Source organism: Ylistrum balloti, unplaced genomic scaffold (genome assembly GCF_031769215.1).
Source record: "Ylistrum balloti isolate Yb309-2 unplaced genomic scaffold, AGI_CSIRO_Ybal_v1 Utg370420, whole genome shotgun sequence".
Classification (NCBI taxonomy): Eukaryota; Metazoa; Mollusca; class Bivalvia; order Pectinida; family Pectinidae; genus Ylistrum; species Ylistrum balloti.
This window is the reverse complement of record NW_026782284.1, coordinates 582,652-602,670: the sequence shown is the minus strand read 5'-3', so window position 1 is coordinate 602,670 and position 20,019 is coordinate 582,652. Positions and strand designations below refer to the sequence as shown.

Below are 20,019 nucleotides of genomic sequence, written 5' to 3'. Positions count from 1 at the left end.
TCAAAATGTCTGTATTCTGGAATAACAATCAGAACAGCTTAACTATGTGTGTCTACCTCTTGTTGGTCTGGGGGGAGGAAGTTGTGTCTACCTCTTGTTAGTCTGGGGGAAGAAGTTGTGCCTACCTCTTGTAAGTCTGGGGGAGGAAGTTGTGTCTACCTCTTGTTAGTCTGGGGGAGGAAGTTGTGTCTACCTTTTGTTAGTCTGGGGGAGGAAGTTGTGTCTACCTCTTGTTAGTCTGGGGGAGGAAGTTGTGTCTACCTCTTGTTAGTCTGGGGGAGGAAGTTGTGTCTACCTCTTGTTAGTCTGGGGGAGGAAGTTGTGCCTACCTCTTGTTGGTCTGGGGGAGGAAGTTGTGTCTACCTCCTGTTGGTCTGGAGGAGGAAGATGTGTCTACCTCCTGTTGGTCTGGGGGAGGAAGTTGTGTCTACCTCCTGTTGGTCTTGGGGAGGAAGTTGTGTCTACCTCTTGTTAGTCTGGGGGAGGAAGTTGTGTCTATCTCTTGTTAGTCTGGGGGTGGAAGTTGTGTCTACCTCTTGTTAGTCTGGGGGAGGAAGTTGTGTCTACCTCTTGTTAGTCTGGGGGTGGAAGTTGTGTCTACCTCTTGTTAGTTTGGGGGAGGAAGTTGTGTCTACCTCTAGTTAGTTTGGGGGAGGAAGTTGTGTCTACCACTTGTTAGTTTGGAAGAGGAAGCTGTGTCTACCTCTTGTTAGTCTGGGGGAGGAAGTTGTGTCTACCTCTTGTTAGTCTGGGGGAGGAAGTTGTTTCTACCTCTTGTTAGTTTGGGGAGGGGAATTGTGTCTACCTCTTGTTAGCTAGGGGGAGGAAGTAGATTTTTGTGTTGTCCGTCTGTCAACATCGGGTTCTTCTGTTCTGTGGTTGATGATACACAGGTTACACACGTGGACGACGGTATGGAGTTGCTCAACAGCTTTACAGGTCAAAGGTTATGTAAACTATTACCACAATCATAATGGCAGTCAAGCATTGGTGTCCATGCAATCACTTGTGTTTTACCGCGGGTCATCCCTGCCAATATTGTGTTACATGGGATTGTTCATTTGTTACGGAAGTCAAAGGTCATGATCTGTTACTAACAACAGCATCAGATATTCTCACATTTTACCACTAGTATTGGTGTACATCTGTAGATATACAAATTCAAGGCCAGTTGTGAAGTCATCCATCCAAGATGGCTTCTACAGCAACCAAACCAAATCGGTTGAACAATATCCCATAGTGTTGGAAGTCACATCCAGATGTCAGTGATTGATAACTCGATTGCACCAGTTCTGTTGCCACAGCAACGATGTCTTCATGCCCATGGTGATATAAACAGAAGCCTAAGAATATGACAAGTTCTTTCATGTGCAGGTCAAAGGTCATGCGATATGTCACTACAATTCTCAGAGACCACTACTCCAATATTTTATGATTTTTTGCGCGAAATATTGGCGGAGGTCTGTATATGTTCAGAATCTAAATGACGTCATCGAAGAATGACTGGAATTTCAACATCATCTTACTTGGATGATATTTCGTCTCTTTTTGTCTTTGATGTTTTAAATAGAATCGATATATAACTCACTTTAATGAGCTGAGTTGTCATAGCAACCAGACTTAGGCTTCTGATTGGCGAAATATTAAAATGTTGCTTACTTGAATAGAAATCTTTTGCGTTGGGAGACATTACTGCGATCTTTTTAATGCTTGGAATCCTAGTTACCAGGAATAACAATACAAGTATCAACAATAGGATATATTATGCTGTCATACAAAAATAACTATCATACATCTTACCTATTTCGCATCCAAATTGACTGACGACGATTGCAAATGAGATAGGACAGAGGAGAAAGAAGACCAGAAAGATTTTCCAACAGGAATGTCGTCTAAACGCCATCTTGACTTTGTGTGAATCTGACTGATCAGTCGGTTACCTGGACCAAGCTATGTACAGGTGATGACTTCTTTCAGGAAGTATGGTTAGCTTGATCGGAGTACTACCGATCAATCGGTTACCTGGACCAAGCTATGTACAGGTGATGACTTCTTTTAGGAAGTATGGTTAGCTTGATCGGTGTACTATAAATAATTTTAGATATATAAGTAGAAAAAAGCAGTTTAGGTTGTATTGGTACGACGTGGTTATAACCCCTATAATGTTATTAACGCTTACTTTACGTGTGCCCGTAATTTCTGTCGTGATTTAAGCAAAACATTCAGACAAGTTGTCTCTACAGTAGTCGACAGAGGCTTAACGGGAGAGCACGAAATGGACACGGTGAATTGTTCAACCAGGAAATTTACATATGAAACACTGTCACACAGGAAAGCTTTTTAAATGTAAGTAGACTGTTTAAAACGTGTGTCTGTCTGGAACCTGAATTCGTCATCTTGGTTAGACTTTCGATGCAGCACAACAACAACAAATTTTTTGACGAAGGGTGTCCGAGTAACACCAACCTACTGTTTTCTCGGGTGCTGACATGGTTCGTGTGCACGTCATGATGAAGAATGAAAATCTGCTACTCGTCACATTATTGAATTGATCACGACACAACCTCTGTTAGCGTTTTGATGACCACCGTTGATTACATTTTATGTTTAACGGTGTAAGAACTATCAGCTACGACAATTACGTTTTGTCACAATTGAGAAATAACCTGTATGTCAAACATTTGCATGTCTTTTATGTTTATACATATTTGTGACCAAAACAATCCTCGATATTACAGGGGTTACGGTCACGTTCGCTCTCTACACTCCTGGAGCATTTCATAGCAAAAAAGATCGAAGTACTTGATTGCTTCCAGGAGAAAAAAAACTGACCAATCATAGGTTGATAAGTTCCCATTGAAGATTACAAAGGAGCGACACCCAACTTCAAGGCCATTACAATATACCGTTTTGCGATCTTGAGATTTGCTTGATGTACGTCAGAGTACTCTTTTCGTATTGTCCATATCGAACATCGAACCTTCAATTTTACCATGACATGTCCGAAAGTGATCGTAACCCCTGGATTATCGAGGATTAACCAAACCATTCGGGTGAACATTTTAAAAAATCGACCTTAATCTGGAATACCCTTTCCTTGTCGTGTCCTTCGAGACTAAACATAACAGGCACTTGTGTTTTTGAAATTTCAATACTTGTTGACTGGATTACCAACATGTACTTGCAGTGAGAATATTTTCGACCTGATAAATAGTATTTTTCAAACTGCAATGCATATATGAAAATAGTAATTGTCTTTTTGTAGGTAGAAGTCTGGGCCTGGTTGTTAAAAGGCTGGTTAGTGAGATTTTTCAAATGTGAACCAAACCTGGGAACATGTTTTACCATGTCGTACACGTAGATTTGGTGAGACATGTAAGATATGTTTGGAGTATTAATTTTGCATTTAATAATCTTTGTTCAGTGGCAGCAATTTGAATTTTCACGAACCACTGGTTAGCTTTCGAGCGACTGGTATTAAATCTGAGGTGAAGTGATACAATATATTTCAGTGACCCTTGTCCTGTACAACAGATATATACCTGTGTGCCGTCACCTGTCCTATACAACAGATATATACCTGTGTACCGTCACCTGTCCTATACAACAGATATATACCTGTGTACCGTCACTTGTCCTATACAACAGATATATACCTGTGTACCGTCACCTGTCCTATACAACAGATATATACCTGTGTACCGTCACCTGTCCCATACAACATATATATACCTGCGTGCCGTCACCTGTCCTATACAATAGATATATACCTGCGTGCTGTCACCTGTCCTATACAACAGATATATACCTGCGTGTCGTCACTTGTCCTGTACAACAGATATATACCTGCGTGCCGTCACCTGTCCTATACAACAGATATATACCTGCGTGCCGTCACCTGTCCTATACAACAGATATATACCTGCGTGCCGTCACCTGTCCTATACAACAGATATATACCTGTGTGCCGTCACCTGTCCTATACAACAGATATATACCTGTGTGCTGTCACCTGTCCTATACAACAGATATATACCTGCGTGCCGTCACCTGTCCTGTACAATAGATATATACCTGTGTACCGTCACCTGTCCCATACAACAGATATATACCTGCGTGTCGTCACCTGTCCTATACAACAGATATATACCTGCGTGCCGTCACCTGTCCTGTACAATAGATATATACCTGCGTGCCGTCACCTGTCCTATACAACAGATATATACCTGCGTGTCGTCACTTGTCCTGTACAACAGATATATACCTGCGTGCCGTCACCTGTCCTATACAACAGATATATACCTGCGTGCCGTCACCTGTCCTATACAACAGATATATACCTGTGTACCGTCACCTGTCCTATACAACAGATATATACCTGCGTGCCGTCACCTGTCCTATACAACAGATATATACCTGTGTATCGTCACCTGTCCTATACAACAGATATATACCTGTGTACCGTCACCTGTCCTGTACAACAGATATATACCTGTGTACCGTCACCTGTCCTATACAACAGATATATACCTGCGTGCCGTCACCTGTCCTGTACAATAGATATATATCTGCGTGCCGTCACCTGTCCTATACAACAGATATATACCTGTGTGCCGTCACCTGTCCTATACAACAGATATATACCAGCGTGCCTCACCTGTCCTATACAACAGATATATACCTGTGTGCCGTCACCTGTCCTATACAACAGATATATACCTGCGTGCTGTCACCTGTCCTATACAACAGATATATACCTGTGTACCGTCACCTGTCCTGTACAACAGATATGTACCTGCGTGCTGTCACCTGTCCTATATAACAGATATATACCTGTGTACCGTCACCTGTCCTATACAACAGATATATACCTGCGTGCCGTCACCTGTGCTGTGCTGCCATTCCTACTGATGTGACAAGGTGACCTTGTAATCCACGTCCTTCTCGTAAACATCAATTTAATAAATAATTCATCAACTTCTTTTTTAATCATAATGCTGTTAACCAATCTAATCGCGAATCACGTGATACTAAATGCTGCAAAAACAATGATATGGTGGTGTCCACTTTTAAAGTATGTTTTAATAATATTTAATGAGCGACTGATTTATTTACCTTTTAAACTTTCGTTGACGCTCCTTACGGGTATCTCCAGGATCTACAGATATATTAATTAGCTGCGGTATATTTCCGTTGTCCATTTACTTTATGAATGGTGAAATTGTGACTTAAGGTTGCGTTTTCCTGAATAATTTCTGTAAATCCGGTGTGTAGTAATTATGTCCAATGCATACATCATCTGAAAATTTATATTTTTTGTACACCTTGTGGAAAGTCTGTTTATTTTATTTTTCATTTCAGTGTAATTTTGTGCATGCTAGTTTTTAAAATAAGTACTTGTCAATGTGTGTGATTTATACGTAGTGTGCAATAAAATCACAAAGTAAGAAAACATACATGTGATCATATTAATGTCGACACTCTCCCAATGAAAATTTTGATTATGTTTTTCGATGAAGAAGAAGAAAAAAAATCATTTTAGTTTCTGTCTATTTTATTCATTTTCTTCGTACAACAACCGACGATTGTAACATAGAAAAACAATTACAAAGGGTCCATCAATAATTAGGATGTAAAATTCACAAAAACGAGTTATCTTCTCTTGGTGTAGAGTTCCATGCGTCATATGTAGAGGTCACTTTCGTCTTCAAATGCAGGGTAGTCTATTCTAACAAAAATAGAAAACAAAACGTGTAAATAAAACACCAATGGTAAACGTTTCAGTATACATTAAAACCTAAAGGGTGTCGAAATGTATTTCAATCTGTTAAATACAAAGTTTGTTTTAAGTGAAATAAACACTGCTGATTGCTTTTATTGGTAAAAATCAACTTGATTCCCATTTTTACTGTGCTTACTATTTTGGTGTAAATATTTAGTGATTGACTCGGTATGATTATAATGAACTTAAACGATTTCTATGATTTATACGAACAACCGAAGCGACAACTTTCAACGCAGATATTGTTCAGAGACCAGAGACAGAGGCCCAGGAATCCCACAAGATGTGATTTGTCATTATGAAGTTATAATTATAATTTTTATCGCGTTAATTATTCGTTTGTCGTCATTTTATTAAATTTAAAAAAAAAAAAAAAAAAAAAATAAATAAATTCTCCCCCTTTTAAGTATGTGTGTTTTTATTCTCTATATAATGAGAATGACATCCACGAAAGAGTTAACACCCAACAGAGTTATTTTTTCGAATTAAACCGGAGATTTTAAGCCACGTGATTTCATAATTGTATTATTATCCAAAGAGACATTTGAATCAGGTATGTTATGGCGTATTACTAAATGAGGGTCTATCCCTGTGACATTAAAAAAAAAAGCTTACTCCATTGTGTGGAGCTAAACATAACAATACGCAATGAAATGGTATGTTATCCCTGATGAGTACGATATATTTTTAAGATAGGTAGATACACTTGAATATACTAACATCACCTGTTCTAATCGATAATTTGTTATAAGGATTTACAGGATCATTTTCTTTGGGTTGGTAATGTATATCCAATAGATGTTCTTACATCACAACCAGCTTGAAACATATATGTGAGGTGTTTCTATGACAACGGTTATAATGATTGATAATGCACATAGGCATTCGTTAGCAAGGTTTGGGATTTGGTTTTACATCTATGCTAACAGTAACATTGTCCTGAGAGACGATAAGGAATGTCAGTCACTTTCAGTTTTCATTTTAGTTTAAACAAACGTGGAATGTAGATTATTTCCACGATATCCTCTGAATACACTAATTCTAGTTAACTTATGGCACTGACTCACCTTCAGGGCTGAGGTCCTCGGTGTTAAACAGACTGCTTTCAAGAGATCGCTTGTTGACGCTTCTTCCAAATCTGAAGTGTTACAAAGTACATGAACATGAAATGCCAGTCCAACGCCAATGCCTGTACATAGTGTTATAGATATACGCTCTATTTTTAATTTCCGGGTACTCTCGTCTGTTTCATATAACATTACAGTTTAGTTATCAGAACGAAGACTTTTCAGTTAAACCCCGGAGATTTGGAAATGACACAATTAAACCGAGTGGGATTGTGTCAATTATTAAAAACTTAGAATATGAATTTGATTAAATTTCCCATTTGATAAAACAACAATGGCTACTGTTGACAATTTAAACGATGGTAAAGATTGATAAGAAATCTAATCAAAGAACATTACAGAGCCGCTCCAAGAATTACTACCAAGTCGGAGCTTTCTCGGTAGTTCAAAATTTCATGGATTTATCAAAAGCTTGATGCTTAAGGTATATTCTCAGAGGTTTTATGAAACTAATGGTTGTTTTCTTCATAATTCTGTTTTTACTGTAATTAAATAATAATTAAAGTAGAGCCAAGGAATGAATTCAACTACATCATACAGCTGTTTCGTCTTTCTAGAATTCGTCAGTTATGCTAAAATACATCATATAGCTGTTTCGTCCTTCTAGGACTCGCCAGTGATGCTACATCACACATCTGTTTCGTCCTTCAAGGACTCGTCAGTGATGCTACATCACACAGCTATTTCGTCCTTCTAGGACTCGTCAGTGATGCTACATCACACAGCTATTTCGTCCTTCTAGGACTCGTCAGTGATGCTACATCACACAGCTGTTTCGTCCTTCTAGGACTCGTCAGTGATGTTACATCACACAGCTATTTCGTCCTTCTAGGACTCGTCAGTGATGCTACATCACACAGCTGTTTCGTCCTTCTAGGACTCGTCAGTGATGTTACATCACACAGCTGTTTCGTCCTTCTAGGACTCGTCAGTGATGCTACATCACACAGCTGTTTCGTCCTTCTAGGACTCGTCAGTGATGCTACATCACACAGCTGTTTCGTCCTTCTAGGACTCGTCAGTGATGTTACATCACACAGCTGTTTCGTCCTTCTAGGACTCGTCAGTGATACTAAAAGCCTAAATTGTGAAGCCTGAAAGGCGACTGAGGAAAATGCAAAGTTATTGAAAAAATCGTCAAGTACGGTACATGTATTTTGATACAATCTTTATTATGATCGCGAATCGTCGAATTTTTCACCTACCGTGGTCGGCCGACGATAGAATAATATTCGTTAAGGGCCCGGAGGTAACTCCTGAGCTGGTCTGGAGTCCTGAAGCTGTGGGGCCTCTCAGGGGGCGCTAACATCGCCTCTTGACACGTCACTTGACTTACGAGTAGGGCACATACTATCACAACTGTTGTAAGGACGAACTTTTGCATATTTCTGTAAGGAATAAAATACATTATACAACATTTTGAAATCGGTGTCCCAAAGGAAAAATCAACCTTTATTCATTTTCAAAACATCGCCTGTTTGCAGTATGAGTTTAATTTTTGTCACCGAAATTAAAAATTATAACCAATATTGTTAGATCGATATCCTAGAGAGGCCACGGATCTCCGTTTGTAGAACATTTTAAATATTTGTTATTCAAATTGGCATTTTGATGTGTATAACTATGTTACATGGCGATTTCAGTGTAAATGAATAAAAAAGGAAACGTCTTTACTTCTGTTTTTCAGACATTACAAATGATGCTCATTTAGTTAATTAATATTGTGTGTTCAAAAAATGTAATGAAATCTGATGTTGGAACGAAACTTCATGCAATAGCGTGATTATCAGATCTATTCGATATAAAGTCTTATGACAAGTTGCCAGTATTACACCATTCAGTGTATTACATCCGTATTGGTTGGAGTAAGTCGCGAACACATCAACATCTGAAACCTGAAATAACATCATACATTTTGCCGCTACTAAGTACGTACTGTAAAGCGGAAGAATTATCTAGGAAATAATAGAGCAACACAAACTAATCCCTTTGAAAATAATATCACGGATTTATCAAATCTAGTAAAACTCCAGTACTAACCACGCTAATATGACGTCAGGGAGTTCCATTATCACGTGACTCACTGTCGTGGACCTGTAAAGGAATGGTCTTGTCAAGATGGTGGACCTAGACGGCCACGACAGGTAAATGACAGTGTGACTTCTTCAGTTTGTTTGTTTTCTTCTATGGAATCAGCAGATCAGAATTACATGTGTTGTAGATCACTAATTACCGGTCAATATCGTTAGGTAGTTCAATGGCTGTGAATGGCTTTAGTACAGACGCCGGTGCCGCCATTCACACAGTAGAACGAACGTTACCAGAAACAATGGCGGCTATTTTCGATGTGTTGATCCCAACACGGTAAGAGGTCAGCAAAGTGACCAAAGTTAGGGATATAATCATATTTATTCGGTTGCAGAAAATACATTGCTATTTCCAGGCTCAATAGCGAAGAAATTCGATAACCAATAACCTTTATCCATAGGTGGTTAAAAGACTACCGGAATACATTTCATAATCTAAAAACTATTATTTTCAACTAAAAGTTATATGTTTAAAATATTACTTTATTCATTCAATGTTTGTGTTATGCCTTACATTCTTTGTGAAGCTTTTAGTTCGCTTTAAAACGTTGAAATTTATTCTCTAAATAACACCTTAGATTACGATGCATTGATAATATCAAATTTTCAGTATCAACTACCTAAACCTTTGTTTAGAAAAAAATATCTCATTGAAATTTTCAAAGGATGACATCTTTAAATGTTTCATCTGATGTTGACTGTTTTAACGATTGCATAATTCTGAAGTAAGAAGATGCCCATTAATTTCTGTAATACTTCCAGTAAACTATATTTTAAATACCAACTGTGATCCTTTTCTTAACTATAAAACTCATATACCTTACCCAGTAATGTTTTATGCTGCATTTGTAGTATCACGATAGAACACGAATATTTACTTGTAACTAGTATACTGTAAACTAATCCATTGTCGTGGGCTTTATTTTAGTTGATTGGTGAGTCCTCATAATCTACGAATTTATATGTCCACGAACAGTTAGGATAAGTATCTATAGATTTACTTAGCTATATTTAGCAACGAAATCAAGCGTCAACGAAATTTCTTGTGTTCTTAATACAAATATTCTGAAACGAGCAAGGACGGACAATGAAAACCATTTATACTTCCGATGAGTCTTTGATAATTTAATTTAGCAATTTGTGTCATATTTTTTTAACAGGCAAACTTTTTTAGAGTTAACATTAAAACATAAAAGAATAAAAATGTTCTTGGTAAAGTTAGTTTCTTTAAGTCACAAAAATAATGTTTAAGATCTAGAGTAATGTTGTTATGGTAGTGAGTTTTTTTTAATAACATCTTATCACACTTGGAAGTCAACCCAACTGAAAAGTAGACATGCTGATAAAAAAGAGGATATTTTTTTTAGAAAGAAAATGAAACATTCTTACCTGTATGTTGGTGTAATGTCCAGTGCAATTTGTTTACTACGTCCGATGTCCGAGCTCTCTTACTTGTTGCGGTACCTTGGGCCCAGGGGATGTATATATACCCTGGCTGTGTCTGTTGGAGACAGGTCACCAACTATCCCCCGTAATATATGCATTGAGCCAACGGTTTTTCTTCACGTATTCACCACTGTGACAAGCAGGCCTAATACTAACTTGTTGAGATGCAGAAACCGTTCGTATTTCTATTAGTTAGCAGGACAAGTGATAATGGCACTCAATGGCTTGTTTCACTGTGTTATTGAATATGTTTGAAACACATGACGATTCATTCACCATATTGCCGTCATACGAATATGCCTAGGATCACCCGCTGGGGTTTGTTACACTTCTACGGCCGTCTGTCAAACGCACAAGCGACTGTCCGTGCTGGGTGCCGCCAGCTCTTGTAATTGTCTTTACAACAATTTCCTTTATGGTCAGGAATTTACATATAAATTTCTTTGTTTTCAAAATTAACTAATCGACCCCTGTTTTGTTCAGAAACGAATTGTTTTTAAAAGATTTCCCCCTTGTATGACGTATGTTTTTATTAAATGACAAGTTGAAAAAAATGAGTGATCCGAAAGGCAGAGAAGTTATTATGCTTTAAAGGGTAAGGTTGACTGTTATCATGAAGTGGGCGTCAGAGCGATGTAAGTGTAGGAGGGAGAAACGGGGTAACGGGTGGTACCGTGTCGTGCCGAGTCGTAAGATTTCTTTTCTGAAACTAATTCAAACATATCTAAACAGCGCTGGCCTTTTTTCCCCTTTTCATCTCGATCTTGACTCCGATTGCCAAAATAGGTAGAAAAATATTAAGGAAATCGAAAAGTGTTTGGTGAAAATGACTTTTTTCTAAATCCGATATCTTTTATGAGACATTTCTTACTATTTGCGAAGCTGATGTTTAAAATATATCAAGTCAGTTTTTTTTTCAATCTATCCACGGTTTTCTGGTTTAGACATCACAGGAATAAAGAATGAAAGAATTCGAGCTCTTATTACACAACCAATAGAAGATTTGAGTATGAAGTTTCAGTTGTTACACGGTCGCCTTCGTCAGACAAATGACCAGTGTGGTCCTACTAACACTGACGTCATCAGACAAATGACCAGTATGGTCCTACTCACACTGACCTCATCACACAAATGACCAGTGTGGTCCTACTAACACTGACGTCATCAGACAAATGACCAGCGTGGTCCTACTTTCACTGACGTCATCAGACAAATGACCAGTGTGGAACGTGCTAGTACTGACGTACACCACGTATGCAGGTACTAGCAAACCTCATATTGGTCATTTGTCTGATGAAGGTGACCGTGCAATCATCGAATCTTCTTCTGGTTGTGTTGTCTGATGAAGGTGACCGTGCAATCATCGAATCTTCCACTGGTTGTGTTGTCTGATGAAGGTGACCGTGCAATCATCGAATCTTCTACTGGTTGTGTTGTCTGAGAAGATGAAGGTGTGTTGTCCGTGCAATCATCGATCTTCTACTGGTTGTGTTGTCTGATGAAGGTGACCGTGCAATCATCGAATCTTCTGGTTGTGTTGTCTGATGAAGGTGACCGTGCAATCATCGAATCTTCTACTGGTTGTGTTGTCTGATGAAGGTGACCGTGCAATCATCGAATCTTCTTCTGGTTGTGTTGTCTGATGAAGGTGACCGTGCAATCACCGAATCTTCTACTGGTTGTGTTGTCTGATGAAGGTGACCGTTCTACTGGTTGTGTTAGAAGATGAAGGTGAACTTCCATTATATTGACATTTCCAATCTGAAGAAGATGTCAGAAAAATAATGATTAAAAACACAAAAAAGATGAAAGCGTGAATTCTAACAATCCCCAAATGACCATCGATGTAGAATAACCATGTTATTACCAAATAAGTTCTACTTATTTAATCAATAATCAATTTTCCAAAATGTAGAATTCTTGTCATTTAAATGTTAAAGATTTCTCCTCGAACTTATACATTTCCTTCCTTCAAACATTGATAAAAGTCTCTATTTTTATCCAGCATTCGTAGGGATCTTGATCGGTCAAAAATACCACTAAGGTACGTTATTAAGGAAATTTTCATCTCTGAGTAGGTCCTGTCCCGTATGTCACAATAACAATAACAACAATATGAAAATAGAGCAAAAAGAAACATTTACACGCAGACTCCCGAAGAAGTAAAAGAGCCGTTGGGACACTTTTTCTTTGAATGCGATAATAAGCCCATGATAGAGATTCTATGATTATGCGTCATCCTTGTAAGCTGTATTTATAGTATAAATGAGTTGTTTTTATATGATAATCTGCAGAATTCGCCCAGTTTTTATTTCCCTCAGTTAAACAGCCAGTTTCAACAATAGATTCATAGCATCGCTGACGATCCTAGAGGTGCTTCAGTTTAGTCCATTGTTTTACTGTCAAATATCTTATCCTATGTGACGTTAATTTGTCTCTTTTGAACATTTGTTATGTATTTTATTAGTATTTTAAAAGTATGGAAGTTTACTGAATAAGCGCATCTTTACTGACGTTCTATATCTGATAGGGTATGGAAGAATGCTTAATAATAATACTGCGAATCACGCATCGATTGACATTGTAATGCTTATTAGGAAGTGTTCGTTGGTTGGGTACAGATTTCCCCTCTGCTTGAATTATCCTATCATTTTGAAATATCTCATAGACGAACGTCAGCGTTCAGGCAACGCTATGTATAAAGTGCTTCATTATCATGTTTCATAAAACTATGGCGAAATAAGAACAAAAGCAAGATTTACACCGAGATCCCTGAAGAAGTACAGGGAGAATAAGATCAGGTGTTCCGAAAGAGTGAACATCTTTTGCTTCATTCTACCATATTATATTTAATCCATGTTGCATTTAGATTAAGTGATTTTGCTGCAGATCAAATTAATTGCGGTGGTAATATAAGGCTGATTACCGAATCCCGAATGTTTTACTCGGTCATATCATCCCAGAGATAATGTATGGTGTGATATAATGATTTCTACCATACGTATGTTATCTCACGCCCAGACTATTCCTTAAACACCATATCCGTTGTTTATTCATACCCATAATACACACGTGTACTATTGGTGACAGTCAAATCTATTGGCGAGGAATTGACATTTGACCAAACCATGATCTGTGACCACGAGCTACTTTCGCCACGTGCGATTGTTTTCATCGTCTGCTGTCCATCATCAACATGGCTGACAGTGACGATCTGTCACTCTTGCCGACGGTCAAGATCGATGATGCGGTAAAACTGTGTGGAGGGAGAAAGGGGATAGTAATTGGTAAATACAGTAATTTTGGTTTCCCAACCTTTGATATTAGGTTGAAGTAGGGGAAGGTCGTTTCGGAATCCAGATACAGTTGAATGACTCTGGATTACCACCTACCCATATTATGGAGGTAGGCAAGTGTAGGTTGTTACAAATAATGAAAATAGAAACACTTACCTTCATAACGAAAATTATAATCTCAAACTCTATAAATCCATGTCGAAGAATTTTTAATTTATTTCATAATAAACATACACTCAAAATCAGCTGTTTTTTTAGTGAACACATGTTAAATGAACAACTGTCCTCTTACAGATATCTGGCCACAGAAACGTCCAGAGTATAAACAGTTGCAGTACCTGAATACTGACCAACAGAGGGCCATATCAATTGTACTTTCCAATTAGCCAAATAGGCCTAGTCAGAATCCTAGCTCAGGAGGCTCCACAACTAGCACCATATCTAGCAAAAGAAAGCGGATGGGAAAAAAGACAGAGAAGACGGATTTGGGTGATGTCATGTCCCAGATGATTACAGAAAACCGTCAGAAGGAGGAGGACCTTGTGTCCAAGGTAACATATTAATAATACAATTATCGTTATTACATTATATAAATATTCATTCATTTCCTTTTTTTATTACCCCTATTAAATTTTCCTCGCATTCAGTAATATTTAATGATAGAACACTCTTAAGCAATGTATGTTGTGTTTTATTGTTTTCAGATTGACAAAGTGTACCAGCAGCCTTCAGAAAGAGACACACTCGCATCGTTGTTGAACAGTGTGGCACATCAGGTCTCCGCTAGCCGCTTCAGACGTTTTCAGAGGGGAGACTTTGGACTAGGCCTACGCTACCTCGATCAGGTTCACCCGGAGGTAGCTGCGCCGATCGACTCCCAGCGTCCAATTCATGGCAACGCATTTGTTACTCAAAACCCTATGCAGCAGTTTACTGACAGTAGATCTTTCATGCGTCCACAATACAGACAGAACCCGGTGCCACAGATGCAGTCTTCATGCGAGTACCAACCTTCAGGACAACAGGGATTTACGTGCATGCAGACCCATAACGATCGTCGTGCCGCCTTTGGCCCTACTAATTTAACATCATAGGGGACGTAATAATAGTCAGAAATAACTTGTAAAAGAACAAGTGTGCCGATAAACATCGTGTCGAAGAAGACAATACTTTGTAAATGTATAATATTTGTAATCAGAGTTTCCAGGAAGATGGTGTCATGTACGATTACCTTTGCCCAGGGAGGCAATAATTTGTTAAAAGTCAAATAGTTTGTAACTAGGGTGCCCAGGGTAGCAATGCCTTGCTTAAATAAAAGCAAGTTTTTGTTTTGTCTTCTGTGTTCTTTCTTTTCTTTGTAAATCTGGATGATAGGAATGGACAATTATAGATGTTGTGCAAGGTTTCGTGATAATTCAATGATTAAGAAGGGTTTTCAGATTATTGGTCATTGTGGTTATCGGAGTTTATATTGTTAAATCGGAGTAAACTGAAGATAGTCTTACAGACCGAAATGACTATACGGTGACAAAAAACTATGTTCCTTTTGATAATTTTTACCAATTTAAATTCCAAATTCATGCAATAATGCTTGTCGAATTCATAATGTGTTTATAATCTTCATAAAAAGTGCTTGGCATCTTGATACTGTGTTTATAATCTTGCAGACACTGTCAATACCGACATTAGATAAGAGAAACAAATAAAATCACACCACTTTAGTTTTTTATTTGCATGACATCCTGCGTGACGCAGTAGCATTAGAAAAGCACAGTCTTAGTAGTTGTAGGTAAGGGCCACCTCCTGCGTGACGCAGTAGCATTAACAAAGCACAGTCCTAGTAATTGTAGTTAAGGGCCGCCTCCTGCGTGACGCAGTAGCATTCACAAAGCACAGTCCTAGTAGTTGTAGTTAAGGGCCGCCTCCTGCGTGACGCAGTAGCATTAACAAAGCACAGTCCTAGTAGTTGTAGTTTAGGGCCGCCTCCTGCGTGACGCAGTAGCATTCACAAAGCACAGTCCTAGTAGCTGTAGTTAAGGGCCGCCTCCTGCGTGACGCAGTAGCATTAACAAAGCACAGTCCTAGTAGTTGTAGTTAAGGGCCGCCTCCTGCGTGACGCAGTAGCATTAACAAAGCACAGTCCTAGTAGTTGTAGTTTAGGGCCGCCTCCTGCGTGACGCAGTAGCATTCACAAAGCACAGTCCTAGTAGTTGTAGTTAAGGGCCGCCTCCTGCGTGACGCAGTAGCATTAATAAAGCACAGTCCTGGTAGTTGTAGTTAAGGGCCGCCTCCTGCGTGACGCAGTAGCATTAATAAAGCACAGTCCTGGTAGTTGTAGTTAAGGGCCGCCTCCTGCGTGACGCAGTAGCATTAACAAAGCACAGTCCTAGTAGTTGTAGTTTAGGGCCGCCTCCTGCCATGGTACACTTCCAGATTTGCTGCAGTAGTAGTACTTGAGTGCTGTACGGAGGAGCTTTCCTTCTCGTGTTTCACGGGGAGCACGTCTTACGATTTCCATTTCTTGCATTATCGCTTGGTCTCTCCATGCACCTGATGTTATCTGGCCGTCGATTACTTCTTGGTCTAGGTCTGCATTCTGGACGTTAGGGAATCTCAGTCGCATTATCTGATGTAGAATGACGCATGCTTTCGTAATCAAAACAGCGTTCTCGAGTGTGGTCTGCAAATGCGTCAACAGGCATCGGAAGCGCATGTCGAGTATCCCAAATGCGTTTTCGACCACCCTTCTGCCACGATAATTGAAGACTCTTTCGTCGTGCTCAAGGTAACGGTGGGAGTGTGGCTTCATGAGTTATGTACGCAGATTAAAGGCGTCATCTCCCACATTAAAATATGTTGTATCTTCGTTATCATTCGGTAGACGCTCTGGGGGTGGAAGGCCAAGGGTTTTCTGTCGAAGAGCAGACCCCAGAGTTGACTCGTTGAAGACACCAGCATCAGACAGATCCTCTCGCACCAACGTTCACCCACAAAAACTTATAGTCTGCATCGACAAGCCCCAAGAACACAATGGACACAAACCTTGTGTAGTTATAATATGCGGTACCGGAATGTCGTGGCTTCTTGATGGCGATGTGTTTGCCGTCTATGGCTCCCTAGCAATGAGGGTAGTTCCATCTTCTGGCGAAGCCACTTGCCAACTCTCGCCAGGCGTTCGGAGTCGAAAGGAGAACCAGCACCTCATCCTTATAGTCGGCCACATTGGCACTACACACTTGGGACATAAGGATAGAGATGGTGTTACTCGAAAACTGAGCGACAGACTATGGTATGAGTCGCCCGTTACCAGAAAACGCAATGTAATGGCCAATCTTAATCCAGGGGGCAAGCCAGGCCTGCAGTCCTTCCTCTTCGTGATTCTAGGAAGTAGCCGTTCCAACATCTCGCAAAACATGTCGGGCTCAATGCGTAGGTAGAACCTGTAATCTCCCCGAGATTCCCTCATGAGCTCCTGCATTAACGTGTCATAGTGTCCTAGGGTGGCACGCCGCAGCGACCAGGGTTTTACCCAAACCGTTCGTCTTTTCTTTTCCCTACGATCCCGCCGGTCTTCCAGTACAACTATAGCTGCAATAACAGTTTCCCGTTGCCGGTGGTTCTGCCTCGTACGGCCACCTTACGGATACCGCAAGATCACCGTAAGGTAGCCGTACGATTTTTTTATACACGGTGGCAATACGATTTTTAAGAACCAGGGACGGGTGAAAAACCGTAAGTCAACTTACGGACACCGTACGGTGTAGATGCGACGTATTTGCCGTCTACGGCGTCTCTGCAGCGTTACGGTTTTTGGAAAAAAATTAACGCGGAGTTAAAAAATTGCAAGCGTCACTGCGAGTTTGCGGCGAGCAAAAATTGTGAGAGCACCGTAAGGTGACCGCACGGCCATCGTACGATTTGGGGCTTACAGTCGCCGCAAAGGCGCCGTAAACTCGCTGTAAGCCATATGTGACTGGGGTATTAATCGTATCTGTATTCACATTTTCCCGCGAAGAAGCACAACTCTTATCCGCAATAAAATCTAGTTTCAAATTATTTTTTTTTAAAAAAGATTAACAATTTGTGTAATTTTGTAACGTGTTTCAATGAACTGATGTAACGGGATGTTTCCAAACAAGATTACTTAATAAATAAGTACTTTGCTTCAAAAATAGCGATTTTGTCTCTTTTTGCATATTAATGATCCAATAAGACAATCTACGATGCATTCTTTCGCGAAAGTGTCAATTGGGGCGAAATAATGTTGTACACAATATATATATTTACGTTAAAAGATTATGGTAGAAAGAAGTTCTGCATCTCGTGTCAGTTGATTACATCGTTATCAAACTCTCGTTAGTTAATTTTCACGAGGCTTTTCTAAATTTGAAAATTTACTAACTCGAGTTAGATAACGATGACAATCAATTGCCACTCGTTGTAAAACCTCTACACATTAGTCGTGTCTGCAATTATTTGAATTATTTTAAATTATGTTATTAAGAGCGTTAGATGGTGAACTGTACAACCTGCACTTCTGATCAGACACATCACTTTATTTAAATGAGAGATGTAGATGTGATTAATTGATGTGCTATGATGAATGTACCATAGTTAGTGGATAATGTACCTTTAATGAGGTGAAATACAGATGTACTAATAGGTATGTCTCATACATCGTTAATTAGTAATAACTTGATTGGTATCTGTATATGATAGAAGTAGAATTTTGTAGACATTGATATTTACTATACAAGTACAAAGTGTACAAAGTTCACCATCATTATATTCCTTTATCGTACCCATTGAAACACGTCGATTTCATTACTTATTAATGACATGAAATTTCCAATCGATTCGATTTCCTTCAGGGTGATGATATTACTCATTCGCTCATATCATTTTCCTGCCGCCGAATCATTTTATATTCTCCTAGGTATTTCCATCTCTTTAGATGTAGCTCACATATAAGTTAAACTAAGATCGCCAGTCCGTATATGTGATATTGTCCTTCGCTACCACGCTGTCTAAAGTGTGCCGAACAAGTGACCCGAACTGTGAAAAACGAACATGTGACCTGAACTGTGCCGAACATATGACCTGATCTGTGCCGAACATTGTGACTTGAATTCTATATGATTTTCATCTAACTGCGTATTAGATACCACTAATGAAACATCGGTATGGATTCTAACGGGCTGTAAATGTAACTCAGGATGCCATCGGAGATCGCTGCTATTTATTTTGTCTAATTTCTATACTATTTCGGGAAATTAGTTTCAAATTGTTCGGTAAGTTACACTTTGTCATCGACGGAACAAATAAAGTACATATTATATATATGTTGATATTGATGTTGAGATTAAGATATAATTTGATTTTGATCAAATTATATGTATACATAAAATATATAAAATCAGGCACGTGTTTTATATACATTTCGATGATTCTATCGAACGTAAGTCGAACAATTTGGAAGGATACAATGTTTAATCTTTGAGATCTATGTAACTCCATTCTTTGTTGCTGTTCTTGTTATTTTGACAGTTGCTATGGTAATATTTCCTGCCGTGAAAGAAAAGTGATTGCTCTCCGAAGTCAGGTAGAAAGGTAAAAAGATGCGATTTCTTTAGTCTAAATAATTTCAATATTTGAAAATGAAGTTGCTCAATGAATTATTTCTTTAAGTTAAAGAATGTACATCTAGATATCTATTTTGTACTTCGCTCCTGTTTACAATATCAAATGTATCCTTAAAGAAGTTTAAAACAATAGTTAATTTCTTTTTATCACGCCTCGAATGAAACTGGGAAAATGATTGCATGTAATTACACATTGATTTCCAATCATTTCATTGTCAGAATAATTTTCAATAAAGTTAAACATATGGAAATCGATCATCACGTTGGTACTTTTTTGTGTTTATATATAAAATCATGGACATATACTGATGTTTGCTATCGTCTGCGTTATGTTTCGAAGTTGTCCCGTATTGGCTAATACATTGGGTATGAGATTTCGCATTAGTCTAATGCTGACCATATTTACAAGAATAACGGACATGTTCTTGATATTTCCATTCACTGTTTGCAGGGCATATAATTTAATCTCTTTTGACCGCGAAGATAACGAAAATAAATTTCCCGCGAATATTACCAACCAAACAGTATACCTATTATTGTCCGTCAGCATATCCTTATCATATGAATTTCGAATAAATTACAGAAATCACAAAGTAAGAAACAGAAGTATTCCATTGTCCTGTTTAGATGGGGTGTAAT

The 20,019-nt window shown here is 38.8% G+C and overlaps 1 protein-coding gene across 1 annotated transcript; it reads right to left on the bottom strand.

The window, feature by feature from the left end:
* Positions 1–5,682: 5,682 nt before the first annotated feature.
* Positions 5,683–10,474, bottom strand: LOC132554652 (pro-neuropeptide Y-like). The gene is made up of 4 exons (XM_060218968.1): positions 10,386–10,474; positions 8,115–8,297; positions 6,850–6,920; positions 5,683–5,723 (listed from the first exon to the last, which is right to left on the bottom strand). The coding sequence occupies exons 2-4, from the start codon at positions 8,291–8,293 to the stop codon at positions 5,683–5,685; spliced, it is 291 nt and encodes a 96-aa protein (XP_060074951.1). The 5' UTR covers positions 8,294–8,297; positions 10,386–10,474.
* Between the last annotated feature and the right edge of the window lie 9,545 nt (positions 10,475–20,019).